At 45.6% G+C, this 12,147-nt stretch overlaps 1 protein-coding gene across 2 annotated transcripts in view; it reads left to right on the top strand.

The window, feature by feature from the left end:
- The window catches only part of LOC146346474 (protein EFR3 homolog A), a 62,814-nt gene that overhangs the window by 42,625 nt on the left and 8,042 nt on the right, over positions 1-12,147 (top strand). For both annotated transcript variants that reach the window (XM_084848513.1, XM_084848512.1), the window contains exons 13-20: positions 5,386-5,437; positions 6,096-6,268; positions 6,662-6,737; positions 7,622-7,783; positions 7,962-8,093; positions 9,128-9,195; positions 11,026-11,153; positions 11,972-12,060. In XM_084848513.1, the coding sequence (XP_084704639.1) occupies positions 5,386-5,437; positions 6,096-6,268; positions 6,662-6,737; positions 7,622-7,783; positions 7,962-8,093; positions 9,128-9,195; positions 11,026-11,153; positions 11,972-12,060 (880 nt within the window). The remainder of the gene's footprint in view (positions 1-5,385; positions 5,438-6,095; positions 6,269-6,661; positions 6,738-7,621; positions 7,784-7,961; positions 8,094-9,127; positions 9,196-11,025; positions 11,154-11,971; positions 12,061-12,147) is intronic.

Raw genomic sequence — 12,147 nt, 5'->3', positions numbered from 1 at the left:
AGCTGGACGACAGCCTTGCAAATAAATCTCTAAATGGAGCTGGCCCGCCCCATGTCTCTTTGACAACCTGCCCATATATTTATTTCTTTAAAATAGACTTTCTGCATTCTCTAGCATCACAGCAGTGATTAAAGCACCCAAAGGCCTTTTGAAAAAGTCACATTTTAACACCTTGCCCAAAAGCTAGCAATCAGGTTGCCAAACATGCCTCTGTGGGTTCCACAGAATGACCCTCAGAGTAGAGAAGTCGCATCACTGAGCCCATATTGCTTCTCCATTAACAATGAGGCTTGAAGCAGCCTCGGTCGATCTGAGGGAGCAGTGGAGGAGGTGAGACATGCATATATGGGAGAAGGAGCTCTCCAAAGTATGCGGGCCCCGGGCTGTAATTCACAGCCACCTGTGCTTCTGTCCTTGTGCCCCCCCCCCCCGGGCATGGGCCCCAGATCTTTTTGAGCTGTACCCTGGATCTTTTGAGCTGTCCTAATTGCCATTTTTTACATTTTCCCATTGACTTGCATTGGAAAACAGAAACGGCCATACCTTTTTTAGTTTGTATGATAAATACTTGTAATTTGGAGACCTGGTAGCCCCAATGGAGCAGATTGAACCTGCCAAATTTCAGGCAGTTACGTCCAGTGGCTTTTGTGCTAGTCACAGGTAAAATTTGCTTTTTTCAAGAACATCTGTCAAAGTACAGAGGTATAATATTTTGTGCTTCCGCATAAATTCATGGAATTTGGGGACCTGGCAGCCCCTATGGAGCTGACTGAACCTGCCAAATTTCAGACAGTGGCTTTTGTGCTAACCATGCATAAAGATTCCTTTTCTCAAAGACTAAAACGAAAAGTAAAAACTGTCAAGCCACACAGGGGATTAGAGATCCTAATCAGAAGGTGTTTAAGGTGACCATTAGGAGGTCACTATCCCTAATTTCTGGTGTAGGTATTTTTTGTGGTGCAAAAAACCTCTCTCCCCCTACTTTTCTGCTCTTACATGCCCACTGTTGGGAGCTTGCTTGCAATGAAATTTTGAAGACAGAGAAGGAAGGGAAGAAAGCTCCATGTGGAATACTGGTATTTCACACAGCACCTGATTTTACTGCCCCAAACTGGAACCTTTGGCTTCTGCAGAGGTTTAGTAGCTTCAGTACAGCGAATTATCCAATTAGCCTCCACAAACGTCTTTCTCCCTCTCCACTTTAATTTTTCCTAAATAGCTGTAGGACTCAAATAATTCCAAAGGGGGGGTTAGGACTATGTGGCGTCATGATTGAGGAACTGCTGAGGCTTTTAAATAGGTTCTACAGTTTTAAAAAAGCTAGAAAAAACCCTCAGCCACCTCACCTCATAAAGTTAATTTAAGTATGTGCAATCCTTATAAACCTTCCACAGCCTCTGAAATGCCTCTGAAGTACTACCTCGCTGAAAGGAGCCACTTGGCTTAGGGAATTCTCTTTAAACACCCCCCCCCACACACACACACATTTCCAATCACCATTCTTCTTTTCTTCTTCCCTCCCCTGTCCTATTCTTTCTTTCTCTTCTTTATTCCACCTAGGGAATAAAGGTGGAATAAAGGTCCACAAGGAAAATAGAGAGATAAGTATGCCATCTTTGAGAGACCTCAAAATGTCAAGGCCACCGTTGCACAAAAACGCTTGTGGCTATCATTCTGAAATTTGGCAGACGTGATCTCCTCTGATGGGGCAATGAATTCTGAAATTTTGATTCAGTTCTTCCAAGCAATAAAAATGTTATTGGCAGTTCCCTTTAAAAGAAAATCAAAATATAAACCCTGCACTTATTTTTCTGACATTGGGCAGGTGTAATCCCCTTCCTGGGGGCTACTATGCCTGAAATTATCATCCAGTTCTGACCAAGAGAAAAATGTTACAGGTTTTTTTCTAATTTCCCAAAGTAGTCAACAGGAAGCATAAAGACTCGTTTTTCCAAACCTTGACTCAGGTTTGGTACTGACCTGAAGTGGTCCAACTACAAATTGGCCCGAGCAGAAGCGGGATGTTTTCCAAAATGCTGAATCAGGGTCTGAGTTGAAGTGGGGTGGGGGGTCAGTGCACACTTCTTATGTATGTATGTATGTAATCTATACACACATGCAAGCACACCACATGTACACACACATACGCCACACACACACACACACATATACAAAGTGGCCCAAAAGTAGGTATACAGTTGTTTAGAATGTTGATGGGAGGGGAAGCGAATGTGTGAGTAGAAGATGTGTGGGTGAACTCAGAATGACAGTTGGGAAGAGTGAGTGACAGGGAGTGACAGTTAAATCAGTTAAGTGTAGAGAGTGAGGGGAGTGAGGCCCTTAAGTAGTTATACAGTTGTTTAGTTTTTTAGTTATTTTTTTTTTTACTGATATTGTGAATGATGGCCGCAAACTTGAGTAAAGAACAAAGAAAGTGGATTCTAAAACAGTACTGGAAGACTGAAAATTCTCTCTCCCTCCCATCAGCATTCTAAACAACTGTATACCTACTTTTGGGCCACTCTGTATTAGAGGTGTGCTTAGACTCGGATATATATAATATATATATATATACACACACACACACACACATGTGTGTGTGTGTGTATATATATGCAAATTTGTATTATGGGTCTATGCCCCGGATCTTTTAAGAACCTAGGAATGCCCCTGCCCCCCCCCCCCATCCACTGGACATGACTGAGGTGTGTTGCTGCTGCTGCATTCATGCAGTACCACAATTTGCATTGTCCGTGTCCCCTGCCTTTGGGATTTGGCACCTCACCCTCCTCTGTCACAGAGCTGAGAGCAAACCCAAAGCAGGCACCAGCAGCCACAGTGGCTGCCTGGCCTTGGTAACACCAGGAGGCCTGCTACTCAGCTGAGGCCTCAGCAGGAGTCACAGCCTCAGCTGGAAGGAGTGAGAGGGTGGAGCAGCTTGTTAGACCCCAGGGTCATCCTATGAAGCTGATTTGTGGGAGATTCAGGACAGATAAAATGAAGTACTTCTCACAGCGCATAGTTAACTATGGAATTCACTTCCACAAGATGTAGCAATGGCCACCAATTTGGATGGCTTTAAAAGGGAGTTAGACAAATTCCTGGAGAAAAGGCTATAAACGGCTTCTACTCCTGATGGCCATGTGCTATCTCCAGTACCAGAGGCAGTGCGCCTATGTACACCAGTTGCTGGGGAACATGGGTGGGAGGGTGCAGTTGCGCTCATGCACTGCTTGTGGGTTCCTGGTCGAGAGCTGGTTGGCCACTGCGTGAACAGAATGCTGGACTCTAGATGGACCCTTGGTCTGATCCAGCATGGCTGTTCTTATGTTCTCATGTTCTTATGTTAGCTGTGAAGCTCAGAAGTGTCAGCTCATAGCTGCTGTGAGGAAGTTGGGTGGAGGAGGAGACTGGACCAGAGAAGGAGAAAGAAACAGCAAACAGGCATGATGGAGAAGCTTGGAGAAGCCAACTCAAGGGCAAAGGGAGTTGGAACAAACCAGGCAGAGGAAAATGGATCTGAGGAGGTGCAGAAAAATTGGTTGGCTGGGAGAATAAGCCTGGGGATGAGAAATTGAAGGCAAGTGCATGAGCCAAAAGGAAGAGAGGGTGGATCCATGGAGGATAAAGCTACCCATAGCTACTAGTCCTGATGGATATATATTACCTCCACATTCAGATGCAGTAGACCTCTGTATGCCCGTTGCTGGGGAACATGAGCGGGATGGTGCTGTTGTGTTCAAGTCCGCCGAGGGGGTTTCCCACAGTTATGGACATAGATGACTTTGAGATACCCTAACCAGCAGAGAGTGTCACTGCTGGGCTGTCACAGCAGGCCTTGCCCCAGATTACTGCAGATCTTCTTGCCATCACAGCAGCTCTTAGGTTCATTCTGTTGGTGTTTATTGTCCTTCGCAGTCCTTGCTGGCTTCCCAGTGGCTCTAAAGGAGGAGGATGCCTTCCTTAAGCCTTTGGGAAAGGATTGTCTGTAATTAAATTTTTAAAAAGTTTAATCTGTAACGGATCATTTATTTTCACCCTCTCTTGTCGGTGGCCGCTTCACATACTTTGTCTTCCTTTCAGTTGGGGTCTGGGGAAGGACTAAGTGGGTTAAGCCAAAGGCTTTCCGGAAGAGGAAGGTCTTGAAAGCATTGAGAGAGAGAGAGAGAGACAGAGAGGGCACCATTTTCTGGGCAGGAGTTCCAGGTCTAGGGGGGCAGCAAGGGGAATAGGTGGAACTGTTTAGGGCCAGGCCAGGTAGACTAGGCTAGTGACATCTGCTCTGAATGAGGTCCACCAGCTAGAGCTAGGTGCAAAATAAAAATAGAGGCTCAGGGAGGCAGACATAGAATGTAGCCCATTCATTTGTTTTCAGTAGCAGAACTGGAGCTCACACACAAATGTTTTCATGCCCCATTTGCTGTTTTCCTCCATGTTCTCTTGATTCCAGTAACCTAATTGTAGAAAGAAAGAATGTTGTGGTTGTGATTGTTAAACCATTGGGAGCCGGGAACCCTTGTTGCTGTAGTGCAAATCACCTGGAGAACTACCAGTAGATCCCCATCCACCTCCTGCTCCCCCCCCCCCCCAGTTTAGCAGAGGAAGAGACCTGGGGGTGGTAGAGCTGGAGGAGTGGGAGTCACGAACTGTCCCATGTCCTTGCACAACCTGGATGCCTGTGAGGGCCATTTCCAGTCATGCCTTTCCTGCTCATGTCTTGAAAACCTGTCAAGGGAACCAGAACATTTATGTAGAAATGGCAAAGAAGAACTCAGGAGGTTTGCAAGGTGCATGCCTGTCACTCAGGCTTCTCCTGATGTGTTGCCTTAGGCCACTTTCTGACTCCTTCCCTATGCAAGAATGGAAATGTGATGTTAGAAGCAGCCCTGAATTGGACGTGCAGCATAATGAGGCTTCGCATCAGCTGGCTCTGTCTGCCCCAGTGCCAGTATGGCAGGGATGACTCTTCAGGGCTTTCTGCCATTCCAAGGGACTGACCTTAGCAGGAAATAGGGGCCAAGAATGAATCACAGCAAAGGATTAGGGACAGGATGATACATCTCTCAGAATTATCTTAACCTGAAACGTAAACAGACGGCCTCTAGAGCATTCCCCTCTTCCGCTGTATGTTGCTTCCTCAGTGCCGTCTGGCTGGCCTGCGCTGTGTGTGTCTGTGTGTTGGGAGGTGGCTTGCGAGATGGGGTGGGTGGGCTGCTTGCCTGGAAGGGATTGCGACTCGCTCAGGGCGAGTGGCTAGCCGTGGCGCTGCTGTACTTCCCGGGTGGAAGTGCTGCTTGCCCCCAAAACATGCAGGCCGTTAGTTAGTGAGCTTGAACCATTTTCTCTGGTTCTGTTCCAAATTATAATTTGTTCCTATTTTCCTAGGGATTTGGGAACTAGGAGGATCCAGATCATGTTGCTGCGGTCTTTGCTTATGGTAAGCCTGAGCTTGGTTCCCCAGATGGGTTTAGCTGTTTTGCAGGGTGGGGTGATGTGTCAGTTTTCAGTGGTGCACAGCCCAGGCCAGAACCGTGCTGGCTGGGGATAATGGGAGTTGTATTCCAACACATCTGGAAGGCCCTGGTTGGGGAAGGTTGGCCTAGGCTATCTCTGAATAGGATAGAGGGTTCATTCTTAGGTTTAAGTACTTGCATTTTATTTCAGCTGGGAGTGATAACTCTAAAGGGATGGACCCATGTGGTTTGCACAGTTCCCCCCCTTCCTCTGCTTGTGGGGCATTTCAGGCCCACAGCCCACTCCATGGCTAAACGTTGCCTGTGAGGAGGGCTGCACATATATGGTCCATCCACCACAAAAATGGATGGACGGATGGACGGATCACACAGGGCACACTTCCAGGTCACACTTGACATTGTACAGGTGGTGAGGAGGCTCATGCAATTCCAAGCTGTGCTTCCATACCTTGTTGTGTGCAGAGCCCATGCGGTGAGTGGTCCAGCCCTCAAATTCCTAGGTGTCAGGATGTGCTGTGCAAACTCAGTCTGTGCTAAGTAGCACTTTCCTTTGTTCAAACTGCTGACATTCTGGATCCTGTGGGTGATGTTTGCATCACTACCTCTTGCACCACTTGGCAGGTCACCTCAGGGTACAATGCCCAAAGCATCGTGACTGTCCTCTCAGCCCCATTCCTTGATCCTCTGCTGTCATCTTCGCTCATGGAAGACTACGAGCTCCGGCAGCTGGTCCTGGAGATTCTACACAATCTTATTGATCGGCATGACAACAGAGCAAAACTTAGAGGAATAAGGTAGGACCCCATTGGGATGTAATCAGTTGTAAACAATGCTTTGCACTAGACAGCCTCAGCCAATATTAAACTGAAACAGAAAAATTTGGAAAAGATTAATCAAAATCTATGAATAGCTTCCATCCTCATTACAGCACACTGTGATTATAAATGAGGTTTGTTGTTGTTCAGTCGTTCAGTCGTGTCCAACTCTTCGTGACCCCATAGACCATAGCACGCCAGGCCTTCCTGTCCTGCGCTCTCTCCCGGAGTGTGCTCAAGTTCATATTCATTGCATCGGTGATGCTATCTAGCCATCTCATCCTCTGCCGTCCCCTTCTCCTTTTGCCTTCAGTCTTTCCCAGCATCAGGGTCTTTTCTTGATTAATAAATGAGTTCCTCTTCCATTTCTAGAATAATTCCTGATGTCTCTGATCTGAAGATAAAGCGAGACAAAATTTCACGTCAGGATGTGAGCTTCATGAAGAAGGTAATCACCAGAACAGGGTAATTGTCACTGAAAAGCACTCCCAGTAGCCTTTCCTTTGTTGGGTTGCTTCTGCATTCTTGCCCCAAATTACACGGTAGTTCTCCATTGATTTACGCATGAACAGCCTCCTCCTCCTCCTCTCAAGCCCAGTATTGTTGCCTTGGACTGGCAGTGGCTCTGCAGGGCTTCAGTCAGAGGGCAGGCCTGCTAACTGAGATCCTTTTAACTGGAAATGCCAGGAAATGCATTTCCAGTTAAAATCCTTGTAACTAGAAATGCAAAATCTAGCCATTTTTTAAAGAAAGGGGGTCGTTCATGTCCTTAATGAGGCAATGTGATGCAATGAGACAAAATGAAGAAATAAATGATGCTGCTAGCGAGACATGGGGGAAAGAGCAGATGGTCTTTTCAGGGAGAGTGAGACCTTGCAGGAACACATGAAGCTGCCTTACATTGACTCAGGCCATTGGTCCATCTAGGCCAGTATTGTTGACACTGATTGGCCGCTGTTCTCTGACGCAGAGATCTGCCCTGCTACTTGAGACCTTGTTTAACTGGAGATACTGGGGATTGAACCTGGGGCTCTATACCTCCACGTGTAACAGATGCTCTACTGGTGATCAGAGTGCTGTGAGAGAGGCTTCCTAAATTGACTGGAGATGGGGGAAATGCCTTGGGCTTGGGACATGAAGGGCTACAGCCCCGAGAGAGAGAGAGAGAGAGAGAGAGAGAGAGTTAATAGCAGTTGGTGACCAGAGCATGAATGAGGGTTGAGCAAGAAGGTACGAAGAGGCGAGGGGAAGGTATCATTAAGCATCTGCTCTTAGCTTTGTCAAAAGCATCTCTAGCCACTGCATTGCATAATCTTTTCCTGACCTTTGCAGCATGGCCAGCAGTTGTATAGGCATGTTTACTTGGGCTGCAAAGAAGATGACAATGTACACAAGAATTTTGAGCTGCTCTATACATCTCTCGCTCTGATAACAATTGAACTAGCAAATGAAGAGGTGGTCACTGACCTCATCCGCCTGGCCATTGCCTTGCAGGTATGTAGTGGGGACAAAAGGAGAGAGAATTTCCTTAAGCTAGTTATTTTTTGCTGGAAATGTGTGGTACTCAATGCATTTTTATTGAGATAAAAATGTCCAAGGAAGTGTGTTTGTGCCATTTCAATAATTTTTATCCTTTGCCTGCTTGGTGTTTCCCTCTTCCCTCCTCCTAAAGGATATTGCCATTCTTAATGAGGACAACTTGCCAATGTTTAACCGCTGCAGCATCATGGCGCTGGTCGCTGCATACCTCAACTTCCTAAGTCAGATGATTGCTGTGCCTGCCTTCTGCCAGCACATCAGCAAGGTGTGTAGTTGGGTCTTCCATCTTCCTGCTCAGGGATGGCCAACTTTATATTCTTGGCAGGGGGCACTCTCTTCCTGGGGGTGGAACATGTGGTTTTATTGTTCTTTCATATTTTAATTCTGTAAACTGTCCTGGAGCTAATCTGGTGAAGGATGGAATATAAATATTTTAAATAATTTTTTTCTGCACAACACAACCTCTTCACAGGTAGTCAAGCTCTGTACTGGAGCTGACACCATGAAGGGATGAGAATTTCCTAAGTAGGGAACACACATAACAGTCATGGGAGGCCCGGGTATTGCATATATAGCCCAAAGAGAACTGTATTGTTCAAATGGAAAGTTCTCTCTCTCTCTCTCTCTCTCTCTCTCTCTCTCTCCCTCTCTCTCTCTCACACACACACACACACACACACACACACTGAAAAAACTGTTCATTTCTGTACAACTGACACTGTCAACAACAATAATAATAATTTAATAATAATAATAAAAACAAACATTTTAGTACATCATGATTAACACTTCTGAGAGCTAGATAAATTTATTTTGTGGGGTAGACCCAGCATTTGGGCTAACAGTGGCCATACCTGTTCTAATCTATTACGCTAGGAAAGGTTAGTAACTTTTTTCTGGAATGTTCCTTTTGGCACTTCCATTGTTAGTAACATGGTGATGCTACGTTACATCTTGGATCTCATCTGAGGATTGATGCCCTTTTTAGTCTTCTCAATTCAGGAACTTGCTGTTCTGCCTTGTCCTCACTAAACTTAAAAAAATCTGAGTCTTAGTTGTGTGCAAGTAGCAATTTTAAATTTTCATGTTAAATATATTAATGAGCATTCTTCTCTAAGAGGGATGACCACTGCAATTGTGGCTGTACCATAACCGTAAAGTCTACTAAGGCATTCTATTTATGGTTAGAAAGATCTTTTTGTGAGCTGTTAGTGATCTCCATGCAAACAGAAATGAATCTAACTCTCCAAGTCAGATTTCATTCTGTTCAGTTAACCTTTCCATTTTTCTGTTCTTCAGGTCATTGAAACTAGAACTGTGGAAGCTCCATACTTTTTGCCAGAAACCATATTCCGAGACAAGTGCAGGTAAATGTTGTATGTTTGGGTGATAAATGGAAGTTAAACATTGAAGCCAGCTGTTGACTCTTGCATAGGGGTGGGGAGAATTTAATATGCAAAGCTAATATGGAGTCTCCATGTTATTTTGGGGTTTCAGGTGCCTGGATTATTGTAAAAATAGGTCTTCTCTTTCGCTATGTTCAAATGAATCCTTTCTCAAAGGGCCAAACTACCCCTAAATCACAAGGGCTGTTCCTCTCCCCCCGCCCCCCAACTATGAAAGATAGCCTGAAAAACAAACTTTGGCAGTGCGAATGATAGAATGATTCTATCTGTTTGGCAGAATAGAGCATCTTTTAAGTGTGCCTTTCAGCAGGTGGGTGCATTTGCACAAGGCCACAAATATCAGATCGGTGAATCCCATGCTGAGAATGGGTGAGGAGAGGGAGCAGGTGGCGGCAAAGACAGACCAGATTCTAGAATTTCCCAGGAATCATTTCAGCAGTAAACCTTTCACAGTGGCATCCTGTGGAAAGCATGTATGTGTCATTGTTGCTTCCTCATATATAATTATCTCTTTTTATTTTGAGAAGTTCAATACTCACAATTTTTGAGGGATTTAAAATAGGACGTTGCTGCTTTTTTAGGAAAGCTTCATTTTTATAGTTACATGTTAAGGATGAAACTGGGGTGTTTTACTGAATGTTGCATTTTGAAACAGAGGAAGCATTGGTAAGATTTTCTGTGCTATATTTGGAGAAAGATAAGTGGCCCTTGAAGAAGGAAATTTCTTTCTGAAAAGCGTTGGGCCTAATCAAAAGTTTTTCCTGGCACCTGAGAATATCTTCTCTCTTTTTTTTGTGACACATTAATCACAAAATGTGCCCCATTGCTGTTTGCTAGTTATTGATAGCCAGATTTGTTGGATGGGGTTTTATGGATTCCAAAAATGCAGCCAAAGTTTCACTAGAATCATCCAAATACGAGGAGGGAAGTAGCTGGTAGCTCATTGAAGAATGAAACCCCAGGATTGGCTGCAGGAGGAATCCAAAAAATTCAGGGGAAACCATGAAGGCCTTTCTCAACAGTTAACTGTAGGAAAGCTGAAGAAAGTAGAATTATGCATCCTATATACCTGGGGCATTGAACCTCTTTCAGCCTGAGGGCCGAATTCAATTTCGGAGACGCTCTCGGGGGCTGCATCCCAATGGTGGGCAGGGCTGAGGGCAGAAGGGTTGGGGCCAAAACACCAGCGTTCTTTAGCATAAGGCTCTTTCTGCCAGTCACTCAGCCTCAGGAGAGGCATTTCAAGTTTTACCGGGGGCGGGGTGGGGTGGAGAAATCTGCACAAAAGCCAGGATTGATGGCTGGGGGGAAAGGGGTGAGGCCAGGGGAAGGGGGCCATTTGTGAAATGCCAAAGAGCCACATTGCGATCTCAGGAGGGCCATGTTTGGCTTCCAAGCCTGAGGTTCTGCATCCCTAGTAGGTACTAATATGCTAATAGTGAACTCCTTCTCTAAGTGTCGATTCTTATGTGGCCAAGGTGGTACCATCCATGCACAAGAGTGAGGTATCAACATACTCAGGGGAACCCCAAGATTTGCAGAAGTTAAAAAAAAAACTTTCAGGGGAAAAAATTAAGGACCCCCACCCCCACCCCGCCCCGCAGCCCAATGAAGACTGACATGCCCAGTAGCCAAGGATGCTGACTGTTGGGGAAGAGCGTTGGATTGGAGTATCCTGGAGGAGGGCATGGCTGGCTGGAACCCTGAATGGAAACAGTCCCCACTGCAGTGTTTTGTTGCAGGTCCCACTTGCAATTTCTTACTTTATTTCTACATGTGTGCTTTTGACAGTCTTCCGAAAACCTTAGACAAGGATGACAAGAACTTGTTTTTCCTGACCCACAAGATTGCTGAATCCTTGGGTGGCAGCGGATATAGCGTGGAGAGGCTGTCTATACCTTACGTGCCCCAGGTGACAGGTGAGTGTTTGCGTAATTGTCATGACAGCACCTGCAGATTGATTGCTGTGTCTTGTGTCTGGCCACTCATCCTCCCCTGAGCATCACAGAGGGTTGGCAGCCGAATTCCATTATCTAGAGGAGTAAACAGTTTCGTTCCTGGACAATTCTTGTTTGAACCTCACCCCCACCTCCTGGTGTGCTTGTCTTTGTTTTCAACCTCATTGTTAATTCATCTGATTAATTACTGCAAGGTTCCAATAGGAGGTACCAGCAACTACAAAAGAACCCCTCCCTCCCTCCCTCCCTCCCTCCAGCAGCTTCTCCTTTCCTCTGCTCAACACATGTTTTCCCTCCAGACTTTGTTTTCTCATATTACACACTCATTGAGCTCACCTGCTTGAGGATGGAAGAGAAGATCTGCCTTCTATGTAGGTGGCATTTACTTTCCAAACCACCTCTTCAGGCAGCAGTGGGGAGAAGCAGGAGAGAGTTCTACACAGCCACGCTGCAGTGGAATGCCATGTAAGCAGAAGTAATGCCATGACCACCCTTCCTGTTCCAGCACCCTGACTTGCTCATCCATCACATCCATAGTTGTCCCTCACATTCCAAATTCTTGGAAAACCTGAGCCCTGGATGTAGGATTATAACTGCAAAACAGTGGATAGTTGTGAAAGTAATATAAACATATACATACATGTTTAATTTAGTCAGAATGTAGAATGTGGTTTCCTTATCGAGGGTGCTGATAACCCAGTGTATCAGAAAGGGGGCTTTCCTCCCCACTCCTCCTCAAAATAAGGAAAATGCTGATTTTTTATTGTGTCTGTATGCAGATGAAGACAGGTTGTCACGGAGGAAGAGTATTGTGGATACTGTATCTATTCAGGTGGATATCCTTCCTGGCAATGGCACAGAAGACAAGGTAGGTGTGTTCTGTTGGGTCATGTGATGGATCTTAGGAGAAGCTTCTCCCTTGCCTCTCTCGTTGTGGAGAGCTGGCGTCATAGGT

The sequence above is a fragment of the Heloderma suspectum genome, chromosome 4 (genome assembly GCF_057233095.1).
Source record: "Heloderma suspectum isolate Gila_16-S chromosome 4, 16-S_ref, whole genome shotgun sequence".
Classification (NCBI taxonomy): domain Eukaryota; kingdom Metazoa; phylum Chordata; class Lepidosauria; order Squamata; family Helodermatidae; genus Heloderma; species Heloderma suspectum.
The sequence above is the reverse complement of the archived record's forward strand: the minus strand, read 5'-3'. Positions and strand labels throughout refer to the sequence as shown.